This window comes from Lottia gigantea, assembly GCF_000327385.1.
Source record: "Lottia gigantea unplaced genomic scaffold LOTGIsca_164, whole genome shotgun sequence".
Lineage (NCBI taxonomy): Eukaryota > Metazoa > Mollusca > Gastropoda > Lottiidae > Lottia > Lottia gigantea.
In genome coordinates, this window is record NW_008708034.1 from 84,693 (window position 1) to 101,677 (window position 16,985).

The 16,985-nt window shown below is 34.4% G+C and overlaps 1 protein-coding gene across 1 annotated transcript; it reads left to right on the top strand.

The window, feature by feature from the left end:
• Nucleotides 1-11,270: 11,270 nt before the first annotated feature.
• On the top strand, nucleotides 11,271-16,950 carry LOTGIDRAFT_238723 (hypothetical protein; the record flags this gene model as incomplete). The annotated part of the gene is made up of 7 exons (XM_009051327.1): nucleotides 11,271-11,280; nucleotides 12,485-12,757; nucleotides 13,329-13,490; nucleotides 14,274-14,534; nucleotides 14,736-14,792; nucleotides 15,770-15,851; nucleotides 16,518-16,950. 7 exons carry the CDS (start codon nucleotides 11,271-11,273, stop codon nucleotides 16,948-16,950), a joined length of 1,278 nt encoding a protein of 425 aa, XP_009049575.1.
• Nucleotides 16,951-16,985: the final 35 nt, after the last annotated feature.

The following is a 16,985-nucleotide window of genomic DNA, read 5'->3' on the forward strand; positions in this document are numbered from 1 at the left end:
TGATTTTGAATAGAAATATTTAGCAGTACAGTAACAATCACCAGTATGAAATATTCAACCTTCAGTAATACACTTCTTTTGAACTCTTTAGCGCAAGACTGAATAATATTGAGTATGAGTTATTGCCCTTGTTCTTGAAAACGTGTTCAATTTTTAGCTCGTGAAAACTCTAAAAGGCAAATATTCAATCTTCGGCGCGGGACTTAATAATAAAACCAAGTTTTGTCAAAATCCAGCAAGAATCATACATTTTAGTTTTTAAGAGCTAAATTTGAAAGCATTTTCAAGAACAAGGGCAATAACTCATACTAAATATTTTTCGATTCTTATGATTTACAATAGGGTTCATCCTTGGGTGATTACGAACACTCATACCAAGTTTTGTCAAAATCCTTCAAGAATTGTGTCTTATAGAGTGTTTACGAGCAATTGTGGACGGACCGACGGACGGCCGGACCGACGGACATGGGTGACGGCAATATACGCCCCCAATTTCATGTGGGCGTATAATAATAACTGTACCATTATGGTTGACTCCAATTGACTCAACATGTCTGTGCGAGACGTTCTCTACATCTATCCCTTGATACAAGTTCCATATCATTTACTACTTAAATCATTTTTCTGAAAAACACTACACCTGTTTAAGCTATTTTCTCTCATTTGTGAAGGGTAGCCACAGTGTTCCGAAAGAGTGAGTTTTGTCTAACTAGCACTTATTCTAAATAATCTAAATTCAATAAAACACTTGTGTGTACTAATTGTTTATTAAGCAGCCTAAATTAGTTTTCGTGACGGGCTATTTACAGACTCAATATTTTCAGTTGAAACCTTTAGAACACTTAGGAGACATATTTCTCAACAATCAGTCGTTTATTTTCCTACAACCCACATAGTAGTTTTCTAACATCTACTAAAACACATAATGGGCAGAGTTTGCATGGTAAGACCTTGAAACTTGGAACATAACAACCTACGATGGGTGTGTACCTTCAGTGCAAATTTCAACTTTCCGTCTCTGATAGTTTTCGAACGGCAGCCTGTCAAAGTTTAGGTCTTCACCCCAACCAGTGGAACAAGACACTATAATTATAATTATCATAATTTTTGTACTTATTTGCGCTGATTCTCGAGCACATTCCTTCCGTCCATCCTTTGTCAGCAACATACTCCCGATTTATATGATTAATGTTTAAGTGATTTCCAAAAAATTACCCCATGGGCGTCTAGGCGGTGAAACTTTTATCGGTGGTAGTCCGATATCCTCAACTTGCCTGCAAATTATGATCCGATCAGTTGATCCGCAAAAAAAAATCTTTTATGTATCAATTTAGTTTGATCAAACATAGGCTTGACCTGATTGACATAGTCCACTGATGAGATCCGTGGACAATTTATTTTACGAAATACCCCTCCACTACTCATTATACGTCCCTCTGTGGTGCATCGTTTTCGTCATATTATTCTTTATGACACATATAATGTGGGAAAAGAGTGTCTTGATTCTTGATAGAGTGAGTCTACACTTGACCACGACGTGATCTGTGATTGACAGTCATTTCACTGGCTGCTAATATATACTACCTACGATTAAGAATAGATCGTTTTATCGTGTGTCCATGTCGTTTTTATTCGGTAGTGGTGGTTATGAACTAACGCATAGTTTTAAATGTCATTCCTGTGATAGAGTCTACTCCTACGTGTAGGAATACGTTCTTTTCCGTCATGACAATCGAGGGTTGTCATTACAAATGAAATTACGTCTTTATAAATAAATACAGATGATCGCGACTACTTTACGGTTATGGCACAACAGATGGGATTTATTTAAGACTTGATAATCATTACTATACATGAACCAATGAAAGAAGGTTGAACATAGATGGCCTAATGGAATGCAGGGCAATAACACAGTTATACACCAGTTGAATAGGGAGTTTATTCAGGGCAATACTAACAAAAACTTGGAAAAATACAAAGTGAAAATGGATGTTATAGCAGTTTTAGGAGTATATTCAATATTATTGGTGTCCTTAGTATTAGGTAAGTAATTCTTCTGCTTACTTTTAAGCTGGTTTGTTATGAATGAAGGAATTGGGTCGATATTTTCGAGTAATGTTTGTAAATATTGACATTGGATAAAGTTAGAGATGACATGTCAAGTGTAGCGATGCACCATATCACGCCACTCCGTCGTTCTTCACTAAAGCAAGCTCAAACTAAACCAGCTATGTCACAGGATTGGTTTTCTTTTTGAAGATTTAAGATTATCAAACAAAAAAGAAAACTTTTAAAACACGATTTGATACAGGTCTGAACATACAGGACTTTTAGTAGGCCTATTCATCGGTTATCAGCAGATCCTTGGAGCTCCTTCATTCACTTATTTATTTATTCCTTCACTCTATTACCTGGTTCATTCGTTCATCTATTCTTTATATCCACATTTAGTTTTCTATCTCTCTATCATTCTTTATTTTTCGTATACTCGATTATTAATGTCAGTACCAGGCCCGTAGCTATCCTGAAAAAATTCTGACGATCGACCAATTCCATTACTGCAATTAAAAACCATACTCAACTACCCCTCCGGATATATCACTTGCCCTTGCGAACAATCAAGTCTGGTTAGCACATCTGCATTTGCACTCCGGAAATTCATTCATTCTATTAATGAGTATACGAGGGCAGAGAAATTTATCCATTACTTCATTCAATCTTTACTCATATGTCTATTCACTCGCTGATTTATCGACCCCTTCCTTTAACATTCTAAGACAAACAGAATATTGAGAGAGATTTCCCATCTCATTCTCTCGTTCTTATTCTCGTATATATCAGTAGTCATCTAATCACTCTTCTTCAGGGAAGAGCAGTCAAGTATAAATAACGAAACACATATTTCAAGTTTCAAATTCTCAGATTCCAGATAAAATCTTTGATAACTTCAAGAATGTAACGTGTTCATCAAATTTCGCTTGTCGTCTGCAGTAAGAAAATAATACTTCATTCATAATTCTGTGCAAAAAATAATTTCATATTTGACAAGGCTCCATTCATGATTTATGCATACGGGTATATTAGATGAACCTCAAACAAATTTTTAATCAAATATTTTAAAAAAACATTTTCTGTTATTAATATCTCATAAATACTATTATCTAAATTCTAACTCGAGAATAATTTCTCAATTATGTTGTATTGATATAATCATATAAGGATATAAGGTTACGTATATTTGGATATTGCACTTGAACAATATTGTCTGTATATCCTATTGTTTAAAGCGTCGAATGTTTATCAGATTAGGTCAAGGCGATTATCTCCAGATTATTTAATCTCTCTGACCTTTCGGCTCTTCTTGTCAACACCGTCTGATAAAACCACTGATAGCATTTTTACATTTTGATATATAGATAGACCAATTGACGTTCTTAGGGGGATGTTGTAACGTCCTTTTTTTCGTATTCATTTGTGACTTAGCCGACTTAATTAGTTATTATATTAGTTTTAATATTTTGATGTCCTTTGATTTCCCCAGCTATACATACTATGGACTTTGCTTAATCACAAAACTCATTTCTGACCCATCCGATTGATTTTCTCATTTTGGTGTTGATGATGGTAAAAATTCTTGTATATACCGTATCAATATTCTTTCGTGTAATTATATAAGTGATACCACATGTGTTATCATGTTTGTATTAAAGGGACAGAGTCGCAATCCGCGTTCCCAATTCGGGTTCCCAATTGTACTTTAGTCTCAAACTGAAATATTTTAGCCAGGCTAATCAGTAATAGTGTTCACATCATTCTCACCGTAGTAATTCTAGTCTTCCGTGTCCAGAATTATCCGCGTTTGAAAGTTAGAAAGATCGATTCTTTTCTTGGGACTCTTGCCATACATAAAAAAGGACAATGAGTTATACAATTTTTGTTCATTTCTAGTTCTTCTGAGGACTATTTACATATTTACATATTTACATACGTATAGACCTCAACCCCCGAATATGACGAATGTCCCTTTAATGTGATTAACACGAACACAATTATATGGATAACAATTACTTTAATAAATAACTTGCGACGTTTCGACGATGATTCTTTCGTCTTTATCAAGCAATGATTGTGATTGTTGCTTTATTGGTATGATTTTAATTAACCCCTTATGTACCCTATTTTGTGATACACATATAGACTTATCATTGGCCATACTGTAATTTCGACACTTTCAAATTTTTTGTTCTCTTTTCAAACGTTATGAATACAGAGTGATTGATATTTAAGGAATTAAATGTCTAGGGATAATAGCTCAATAAGGGTTCAGTCGATGAATCATATTCAATCACACTAAAGATTTCAATAGATGAGATAAGGTCTTGATATTAAATGAATGCAATAGGGATATATGTGCAAGGTTTTTTGTATCATAATAAGCCATGGTATATTGTTACCTGTTATGAGTAGGCCGTATAATATTTACAATGAAACACTGTTTATCATTCAAAACAGGTCTAATCTTCAATCTACAATATTCATAAATTAGAACGTGGGCTTATTAAAAACTGCATATTTATTGTAATATGACGTAAAGATAGCAGCAGATGGACCTGTAAATTATAATATTGTAATGCATGTAAATATGTCACCCATGCAGGACTTGGTGACCTGAAGTATGAAGATCACATTCATTCATTCATTCATTCATTCATTCATTCATTCATACACGACCTGGTGATCTGAAGACCAGATTCATTCATTCATTTACTCATTCATTTCACCCATACAGGACCTGGTGATCTGAAGACCGGATTCATTCATTCATTCATTTACTCATTCGTATCACCCATACAGGACCTGGTGATCTGAAGACCAGATTCATTCATTCATTTACTCACTTCGTATCACCCATACAGGACCTGGTGATCTGAAGACCAGATTCATTCATTCATTTACTCATTCATTTCACCCATGCAGGACCTGGTGATCTGAAAACCAGATTCATTTATTCATTTGCTCACTTATTTCACCCATACAGGACCTGGTTATCTGAAGACCAGATTCATTCGTTCATAATTTTATTCATTCATTCAAACACGACCTTATCATCCAATTATCTACTCGTCCAGTGTTATGCTCACCATGTCTGACATTAACATCAATTGAAAGTTAAAACTAATCATGTAAAATAATTTAATAGAGGTATTTCAAATGTCAACAAGTTTAAATTCAACTTTTATTTTCATTTTAGAAGAAATTTAACTTTTGAGACACGCCCAATTGAAATGGCTTTGATATCAAATGTTAATGATTTCCATATTAAAGCAACTTCAGTGAAGTGATGTGGTTTCTTGTTCTGTTCTTAGAATAATTGTATATGAGACGCATTGTGACTTGAAAATGTTATCTGGCACCGGTATTCAAAATTCATGTCAAACACTGGTGTATTAGGGAGTTCATGACATAACAAATTGTTTTTATAGTCATGGTCGTATATTGCCGTCGCCCATCGTCCGCCCGTCCACAATTGGCCTATGAAAACTACAAAGACAGTTCATTTGATTTCATTGAAGTTTGGTGTGATCATTTATGTTGATGAGATCTTGGTCAAGTTTCGAATTTTTCGATAAACGGTTTTCGAGTTATTGCCCTTGACTTTAATGATACACTTACATTATGTTAAATGTTATAGCTCGTGAATTTTTTGGAAAGTTTGATATGAAAATATATTTTTTTTATAATAATATGAGGGAAATGTTCTTATGTTGCTAGGTAACCACTTATTTTCGAATGCATTCTTTGAAATATTTGAGCTCCTTTGCCTATGCCATTTGGAAAGCACACATGAACCCGACATAGCAATCTTTTGTCAGTTCATTTCAGTAGGAAAATTATTGTTGTAGTTTCTATGGATTGTGTGGATTTTCTGACGGTTTCTCTCCACCATATGATTACGTTTAACGTGAATATGAAGTGAATGTCGTTAGCCATTCTGCTTCATTTATCAGTAATAGTTAAAGCTGTCTGAAAATCAAATGCATTTCGTGTTAGCATAACCTTCAATCTTAATGTCAGACAAAATTAGATTTGCCAGGAAATTCCTTATGGAATCATAAAACAGACTTCTTTCTGCTGTTTGAAGGAAACCATGAAGGTATGAAAGGAAAATGTCATCAGATGACGTAAATAAATAAAAAACAGATTTTAAATGGCAACAACACAGGAAACTAAACCACATGTTAAAATAAAAAATCAGCTGTCTTGAGATTTCGTACATTATAAAATATAAGAAAATAGCATGTAGTTTTTAAAAATAAAATGGCTAATATTTTAAATATTTACTATAGTAACCAATCGTTCACGTCAAAGAAACATGATTTCATTTACGTTACCATCTGGAAACTGCATGGAAATTTGCAAGCATGGCTATTTGGAAGGTTGCAGAAAGTTTTGTTTTGATATATGGATTATAATCCCGCATCGTAAACTCGTCTACGAATTATGTCCAAAATGTTCCAGATGTAACAAAAGGTTCATTTTGACTACAAACTACAAGTTTTCAGCATGTCTGCGATATACTGCTACGTTTGCTTCGTTAAGTGCTCGAGGAGGGTTAGAGAATTAGAACATTGCCGTTCTGGGATAACTTCCCTACTCACTCATCTTGGCTATTTTTCTTTTTCTCCAACTCAAGCTCATTAGGATCATCAAGGGGACTCTTTATGAAGACGTGGACGACATTGTGAAGGGCGTGTAGTGGAAAATCCCAGAAAACTCCTTCGGGAGTGCATGCAAGCGTGGAATAGATTGCATGGAAAGCGCGAAGACCCTCTTACTTCGAAGGGGAAAACTCGTAGTTTGTAGTTAGTAAATTGGTTGTGACATCAGTCTAGAACTTTTTTGACACCCCTCGTATCTGTACCTTATTCTCTAAATGTTTTTTTTTTTTGATTTACCACTGCCATGGGTTGAAAAGCAAATAAAATATCATACCACTATCAAATGTCATTTAACATAACGGAAATATTCATTTGCTCTTACATAAGTCAACTTATTAGTCACATGCAGTTTGTTATACAATCAGTTTTCGTGGTAATAATATAGTAATTATTTCTAACTGGTTTCTAAGTATAATTTAAGATTGGAACATAAATTATTTGAAATTTGAACTATAGAATTTGGAAGGTTAACAACTCGGTCAAGTGAAAAACAAATTATTTAGGTCAGTGAAGTAGAGCAACTACAAATAAGATTATTTTGTTCTTTTTCTATTTTCTTAATTTCTTAACTGCTTCACTAATTAGAACTGGGGTTTTCAAACAGGGGTTAATTTACCAAATAGTTTGCTTAATTTGACGCTAAAAAAGGAAACCCATCTTTAAATAAGATTTATAGGGAAAAGGGAGTAATGCAATCGATCAATTACCCCAAAAGGGGTAATAGAAAGTAAAAGGTTGAAAAACCCCTGAATTAGAGAATGGATTCGTGATATAATCGGTATGGGATTGTCAGAATAAGAGCACTATGATTAACAAAATGTTGATGTTTGAGCAAAATGTTTTGGTAGGAAGGGTCAATCTTTTGCGTAAATAAAACGCGCTTTCAAAAGTCTCTCTTTTTCGGACTATCTTCTGACATGTATTCGACTCATATGTCATTTTAAACTTGCTGATAGTTGGCACCCACACAACAATTTAATTTGTTGTGATATTTGTATCACATAGAATCAATTGCAGGAAGCTGTTATCTTGATTCCAAGTGTCTAAATACCATTAGTTCTCTTGATGTATTGACCCATTTCTGTAGAACAGGTGCTCGCTGAATATAAATAAACCTAGCAGTAAATCTTCAGCCTCCTTATTGTCTGAATCTGCCTGCTTTTAGAATATAAAAGAATAACTGCCAACGCTTACGTCTCAACTAGAATGTCTTTCACATATACCTACAACTTAAATCAAATTCAACACAACCGTGAAAAACCCAGGCAAGCCAGAAATATTCTGTCAACACCAATTATAGATGCAAAATCCATCTAATCGAGCAAGCCAGTTGATTTAAAATGGTTGCTGGTTTTCCTATATGAGAATTGGACGAAATCTATCAAAGATCTCGATATTTATATTATTTCATATAATATACTAATTACTAGGATAATCATAATAAGGTCAATACTAAATAATATACTAATACCAATGGTAATACAATGGAAATTCTTCTGTTTTACAAATTGTTCTTTTGATTTGTCATGAAATAAGATTATGTTAAAAACCCAATATTTGTTTACCGACCGCCGATCGAATTTCATATAATATAGAGGTCACGAATACCCCCAAACCTAAGATCTATTTACTTCATTCAATAAGATCACATTAAAATAACCGCAATATTTTTATAAAGCGTTTTTGGAATTGAAAAATACATACATTTAAAACCTTTTTTTAGGAGCGCAATGGTTACATAGAGTATTTATTGAGCAAACCCACTCTTTATTTAATGCTTTAATACTATCACATTGTCATGTTAATGGAGTAAATTGTTTTTAAGATAACTGAACAGAAATTTTACATTTAAAATCAAATAACACAAAGCGTAATTTCCATTTGAAACCAATTACATGTACTACATTCACAAGCAAAGTGTCGGTATATTTCCTAAGTAACATGGAAATCTGGGCTCAAGGCTAATTCAAGTAAAAATTTAGGTCTAGAGTGTTTTGGAGTGGTTTATTTTTGTACTCAGCTACTAGAAAGATATTTATTTCATCACGTTTGGTTTCAAACAAACTACGAATTGTAACTGTGGTATTATCTGTATTATTACTAGAATCGTCTTTCTATTACAATATCACACCCTCCCAGAGCTATATCAGTCTGTAAACCACGGGAATGTCATCTTACCACAATTATTATATTACTCGATTTCAGGATTTAAAATATTGGCAAATTCTCAATGACTTCTCAAACCGTGTTCATGGAATAAACTTTGAAATATTATTCATTCTGCATTCGGTCACAATTACCTTGAATAATGATGAAGCACTATCATCTGCATGAACAAATAGAGGTGGTATTATTGTTAGGCTGCTCTGTTGTTAGCCCCTGAGCATCAGACTCAATGAAGCCAGATTTTGGGTCCATGCTAATGCATTTTGTATTTATCAAAGCTATATACATGCGCTGTGCACTGTTTCGTACAAACTGCGATGTAAAGTTTTACATCTTTCATGCTTGCTACAGAGATAAGTTATCAACCAAGTCAAGTTGGCTATATTCGTTCTGTATTGAAATACACTCAACCCATTACTCGAAATATACCTAAAATAACACCCTTAATTCATCATAGTGATTGGGATACCAGGTTCGGGAAGAATTTAATATCATGTTTCAGGGGGGAAATTTGAAATCTTTAAAGCTTGATAAATTCAAATGGGCTAAAATGATTTCAGTTCTTTTTCTAAGTGTAAAAAGATGTTTGATTATACTTCTTACTACTGTCTCAGAAATTCACTTCAAGTTGTTAATTTCGGGTTGACATAGTAGTCTGGTGGAATTTTTATATCAGAAAACAGGAAATGCAGTATGCCAAGGTGCCTATATAACATCATTAAAGCTTATCAGAGGCTGGATCTAGCGACTTTTTTTTTATAGACTAACTCATTAGTTTTGTTAAGAAAAGAGGAAATTACGCAGCAGAAAATCTCCTGAGGCTGAGGTATCAATCGATACATCGGTACCAGTTTGCTGGAGTACGTCAGGAGCGACGTAATAGAAACACTTTAAAATGACACGGACATGAAAGAGAGCGCTTCGAGATTCTGTCCTTCTAACACTTGACATCTTATCGAGAAAGTGCAGAGTCGTATTATTAGTATTCCACGAATATTAGGTGCTGATGCTCTTGGAACATGATAAAGAAATTAATGAAGTATGTAGGCTATGTAAAACAAAACAAAAATCTTACTGATGTCATAAGCGTCCTTCTGTATACCACGAAGGAACAAAGTTGGTCATGGAGAAAAATATACTAGACTGACAAATCTGCTGAGATAATGAGACATTCTGTAGAAACGAATGAAGAATGACGTTAAAAGTAATTGAATAAAGAACCATTATTTTACCAGTTAAAAAGGAATGTCAGAATAACCAGGGCTTTATTTGACATTCAATTTCTCTGTGGAATCAATATTTGACCGACTTTTCTCCTAATAAATCATATTAATATCGTTCCTTTTTTAAATAAAACATTTAATAGGACGTAGTTCCATTACTTATATTAATATACTTATATTCTGAGATTTTCAGTTGGGTTTTATTTTTGGCATTTTAGAGGATTTTCAAGGCTTTTAAATGCATCACTTTGAGCATTTAATTTAAATTGACGAGATCTTCACTATTTGAATGTCATTATGTATATTCATTGCCCTTGACACCTTTCTAAATATAATATATGCCTCAATTTGATTTTTGGTGAGATACTTACAGCTCAATACAACTTGCATCAAAACTGTGATGGGACTACTCCTTTACAATAATATTAGGATTGAATTAAATCACACTTTTCGTACATAGCAATTTGTCTTTTTAACTTTCTAACGCTGATAATTCTGGACACGCATGGATTGGAAGGCTTACATTTCGATGGTGAGCTGTGAACACTATTACTCATTAGCTTAGCTAAAAAAAAAATCCGGTTTCTGAAACTACAGTACGAGTGGTCAAACTGATGGCGAATCTGTCCCTTTAAACATCGCATAATTAGAATGTGTTATTTCCTATCTTTGTCAATGAAAATGGTAACATTATATTAATTTACCTATCTATATAAACGGATGTATTTGAGTATAATTATGGTAATTTCACAGGATGTTTAAATTACACAACTTATTTAACCTTCTCCCTCTCTCTTAGAATTGGTGAAAAAAAATTTCTTTGGAATCTTTAATTTCATTGACCAAGAACGATTTTGGAGAAATCTGACGCGGACGTCATAGAAATGGACGTATTGGCGCTGATATTAAAGGTATACTACCTATTAGGATGATCATAATATTGAAATTTTTAAACTTTATTAATATAAGTCTTTGTTCATCAGTGGACTTACCTGGTGTCAAAACTATACAAAAAAAATCCCTCTATAATCCAGTAAGTGCATATAACTAATAGTTCAGTAAGCTAAGTATTTTTGTCACATGCTTATATAGAAGCGTTTTTATTAATGATTTCTGAGTTTAATGGATATGTCGTCTTATATATGGATTCTATTCTTTAGTCATGGCACCTGGTAAGTTCAACTGGTAAATATACTCTTGACCAGGTTAGAGACTAAATTTTATTCTAAGAGGTAGTATTCCTTTAACATATGTTTATGTATAAATTTATTTTATTCAAAATAGCTGAAGGTCAGGAAATTGTTAATTTTAAAGATGAGTTTGTCCCAGTGGCGGAGCCAGGTTTACGTCCAAGGGGGGGCGAGATATCTGAGGTTGCCCGAATTTCTAACTTAGTTATGAGAGTTTTGCAAACTCTTCGAGAGAAACACTATTGTTATTGGCAGAGTATTTTCACTCTTTCTAGAACACATGATACTACCCCCCTTAGGAGATCCACAAGTATTCAGTTTAATTTACGGAATGGGCTCCTCCACTGGTTTGTCCATAGTTTTGGGCTATGCAGGAAATTGAATGCTACTTCTTTCCTTGAATTACTGCTCTATGCATCTATTTAAAATTCATATTTCATGTTTTCCTATTGAAGGAAGGTTATTGAATACTATGGAAATGAAAGTAATCCATTGTAAAATTAGCGGGAAATGAAATGATCTCATACTAAACTTACTCCCAGTTTATTTTGAAACAAGGAAGATATATTGTCCATATCCTAGATAAATATATTTAGCGGAAACAGGTCATATGCTGTAGTCTAAATTTAACATGTTTTAATATAAACCTGCAAAATGATACACTTAACAAAAATGTCTCACATTATACACAATACACATCACAATAACTCGCCTTTATTCATTTAAAATGAAGTCTCCTTCTCTGGGCTTGTTAAGACGAGTAAACCGATTTAGAAACGTTGTCATATCAGGGCCATATTTTTATGTGTTCTATCTGTTTCAAAGATCTGTAAAAAAAAACAGATAGCAGCTTTGTTTCTATCATAGAGAATAATGTGAAAACAGATGAACTTACAGTCTGATGAGGCAGATTGAAAAAGAATCCCCCCACCCTGCTCTGAACATTGTGTGGCCCTTACATTTCCCCTTCATCTGATGTTGCATAGAAAGACCACTGGGACTCTGGCGCCGCCTGGTTTAGCTGAATCATTACATCCCGATGATACTCACTCAAACATAATATTTAACCCCGAAACCTGTCTCATGAATTTGGTAGACAATAGCTACTTGTCACCATTGTGTGGACAATATTTGACCTGATTTATTTTTATCTGTATCTTTATCTGTTATAAATTTTTCATTCCAGGAGGTGATCTTGATAGATGTCCAGCTGGTTTGACCCGATCCAAATTTTTAAAGACATTCAACGATCGTTGTTACCAATTTAATCATTATCAAGTCAAATGGCACGCTGCACAAAATATTTGCAGAAGAAATGGTGGCCATCTTGTCGTTATCAAGAATGCTGAAACGCAAAATTTTCTGATGTCATCTCTAAGAAGTTTACGATGGAGGCGAAATGGAGCGTGGATCGGAGCTAATGATCTTGTTTCCGAAATGAATTGGAAATGGGTAACAGGTGATTAAGAATTTTGATATGTTACCGCAAGGGTTTTCAACCTGGGGATAATTTTGACATTTTTGGGGGGTAATAAGGGGCTTTGTAGCCTAGAATGAATATTTTGGACTATTATTTCAGTCCAGGCAGTTATTTCAAAAAATTTCATTTGTTATTCCATTCAGTCAGGTTATATTCTCCAACATGATGCGATTGTAGGAAAAACCTAAGAGAAATCACGGAATAGTAAAGATGTATAGGTAATGCAATCGATCAAGGATCACGGAAGGAAAAAGGTTGAAAACGTATCTGTACGGAAATCCAAAAACTTGCATTCTACATTGTAGTTTGTGATTGGTGGCAGTAGCAAGGCGGGGCGTTTACAAACTTTTAGAACACCTGATATCATTGTTACCACTAGAAAACCAAGTCGCAGCATTTCTAAATATAAGGGTGTAGTGTATGAAATACCAATATCCAAGCGCGGACCTAATAGTAAGCACCTTATAAGGTTGATTGTTTTTTTTTTAAATATCGTGTAATAGCATTCATTGCTTTTGATGATATACATTCTAACCAATATATTTTGTAGGAGAGAGTATTGGATATTCTTACTGGGGTTCCGATCAACCAAGTTGTAAGATATTCAGATGTCGAGAAGATTGTGGTATATTAAGATATTCTGATGGTGGAAGATGGCATGACAAACCTTGTGATAATAGTTTTTATCTCTACAGTTTTATTTGTCAATTTGGTAAGGATGGTTACGAATATACACATATACAATACAATAAATCAGACACCAACTGTGACAGTTGAAAAGTGGAAAAGCAAGGGGGAAAGCTTTAAAGTGATACTGCGTCTTAGAATGAACGTAAAATTTACTTCTCAAGAATGGTGCAATATGAGTATATATACATCAGTGAACTTACCTGGTGTCATAAAGTTACAACAGAATCCCTTTAAAATCTAGAAAATTGGAAAATTCATAAAACTATGTAATTATTGAAAACGCTTAATCTTGATATTAAGCGTTTTTCAATAGTTAATTGCATTTTTATTAAGTTTTTTTGATTTATCGGATTATATAAGGATCCTGTTATGTTATTTATGACACCAGGTATATCTACTGATGAATATATGCTCTTATTGGCCAAGTTTAAAATTTTTGAATTTTATGTTCATTCTAAGACGTAGTATCCCTTTAAGCTTTATAAATGTATATCGGGGCCATGATGCCTTCTATTTTCATCATTCCAATTTCGGTCAGATGTCTGTGGTCAGCAATGTCTAAAAGCTTTAGCAATAGCTAGTGAAAACTCGCTTAATTTTTTGTAGAATCCCGATACCCACAGACGCCTGGCTGAAATATTGAATGATGCAGATTGATGTTATCACATACACAAAATATATTAAGAAAGTATCTCAAAAGTAGAAAGGATTCAGTACCTGAGGCAAGTCTTGCATGGATGAGTTTACGGTTCGTGGTCAAACAGAAGGACTGAAACATGACTAAAATTTGATATTTTGCTTACAGACATGATACCAACAACAACGACATCTACAACAATTACCACTACAACACCTACAACAACTACAACTACAACTACGATAACTACTCCGTCTACGTCTGGTACTAACAGTACGGAGGAGATGAAAATTGTACAAGAAGATTTACTGAAGAAGGAAGCAGGGAAATCTTTGAATAAAGTTCGAGGTAAAACAACCATCAAGACAACATCGACAACTGCTAAAATAACTACAACATCAGATAGACAAAAATACTCAGTCGTCAATGGTAGGTCACTGTAATCATAGTTTTTGTTGTTGAGCATGCTTAAACTCAAATCTTGTGTATATCCATTAAATTTACAGTATGGGACAATATCGGAAGACCACATACAAAACTTGCAAACACATACACCATGCGCATTTGGATAGATAACACCACTAAGCTTTCTTTCAGCGTCATAATTCAGAATATCTCCATATTTTTCAGATCCTGGCCAACAGAAACAGCATCTGGAAGATTCTCAAGAACGTGGTACCGGCATAGGTAAGATGTTAGATCAATGTTTCGCACAAAGGAATAACCTAGATTTGTTCACCGTCCATATCAAATAGGTTTTTTTCGCCCTTTGGGCTGTATCCTTCATTTTAGATGAATTTTTCTAACCAACTTATATTGTGATTGGATTCTGTAATCGGTCAACAATTGCCATGTACTTTTATTTATTATCTTAAAATAACTAAACTCGTACGTAAAATCAAATCAATCAACCAATAGTAAGGTTAATAACTTTGAAATCTTTCTTGCTACACATTAGGAAATACATTATTCCAATAAGCATTTCATAAGTGATGGTGGGTGATAAAAAAAATAAAGCATGCTATTGCTAAGGGCTATAATTTGTCGATTTGTGATCCTCTCTATTACAATATTAATAACAAAAATTGATCAACATTTCATTGGAAATCTGTGGTATTTACACTTGGTTATCTGGAGACTTCCTTCCTTTCAAACTAATTATTGGATTTCTTCCTGAAACTTGAAAAACGACAGAAAAAAGAGAGATTGTTGAATATTGTAGACGTTACAATCTCAACGCCTCCAGTTCAGATCATATTGATTTTATCAAAGAAACTGAAGGCAGAATAAAATGGAATAGTTACTTGTTTAAATCTCTATAGAATTCAGCGTTAAACAAGGGAACAACACCCCAATTTCAGTCTTAATCATAAATCAAAAATCAAAAACCATTACGATCAAAGATCAAGGCAGATGAGGGAATTGAAGAGAGCCAACTTCGAGTGTGTAAGGGTTGCTTACTTATCCCAAAATGGTTATTCTGCTTTCGACGTTATGGCACCCATGCTCATCATTTTTACGTAATATCTGAAACACCATCCACCTCAAGATAACTGGTTTGAAATATTGAGGTTACATTTCTAATTTAGGCGTATTTATATGATCAAAATTGATCCTTGTATCCTGCGGAACAGCATAGCGTAAAACGTTTTCCTTTCTTACAGGTACAATTATTGCTCTAGCTCTGGGTCTACTGCTTGGTTTAATGGTTGGAATCTGTTTTGGTGCTGTATGTTTCATTAGAAGGTAGGCCATATCTCCTTCCATAATTTTGATCGCTGAAGATTGTTATATTCAGATATTCGGATTGGCCACTGTAAAGACTGTGTATGTGGTATCAGGATAAACCAGTCTTTGGCGTTACTGACGTCAATATCTGATGCTTTACGAAGACGTCATGTGTTTAATAATTTTGCTTCTGTGAATCAGTGGATCCTTCCCTAGCCAACGACCCCTTTTTGCATTAGCTCTGTCTCTGACACCATCTGTTGAATAATAACATCACTATAGAACGCCGGTTCCCAACCTAGAGTGTTTTCACCCCCTGGAGTGTCAAGGGTGTGACCAACTGGTGTAGGAGAAGAATTTATTTTGAATTGAGAGAGCACCTCACATCATCACATGCTGGAAATGTGGATGAAACTAATTTTTGTGGAAGGTCTAAGTGATTGCTCCAGGGGTGTGAAGGCTGAAAAAGGTTGGAAACAACTGCCATTATGCCACCAATATATTGACATAATTTTAATATTTATTGTCTATTACGAAAGTTTTTGTTCACCTTAATAGATCCCAGGTCTTCAAACATTTTCTTTGATGAAATAAGTTAAATAGATAGAAACATACCAGCAATATAAAAAAAATCATTTTCTCTTGTACTAGTGTTTAAAGTTCAGTGTTTATTTGTAATTCCAGACGAAAGAAGAAACAACAACACGCCAGTGCCAGTTTTATCAATCCTTACTACGGGGAGGTAGCTCGGGAAGATATTGATGCAGATCGGTTTGAACAATCGTGCGTGGTTGAATATAAAGACGACGTCCAGGTGGGGCCACCAGTTCAATATGACACGCCGCCATCTTTATCTTTAAACAATCCGACCTATGGTGACGTCGTTGCTGTACGCCCTGTTTCGTCTGACTCTTACGATCTTCCAAAACCCACGCCATGTGGTCTGCCAAGAGACATTTACCAGAATTCCAACCCTTACGAAAACACGCTGCCTGTTGAGGAGAACTTCTATGAAGATATCGACACTATCAAAGCCGCTATTGCAATGAATGAATCTTTGGACAAAGGTGAGGAAGAGGACAGATACGTTTCCATGCCAACTAGAAATGTAGTTTAATGATGGAAATGACCATGACATTATAAATTATATTG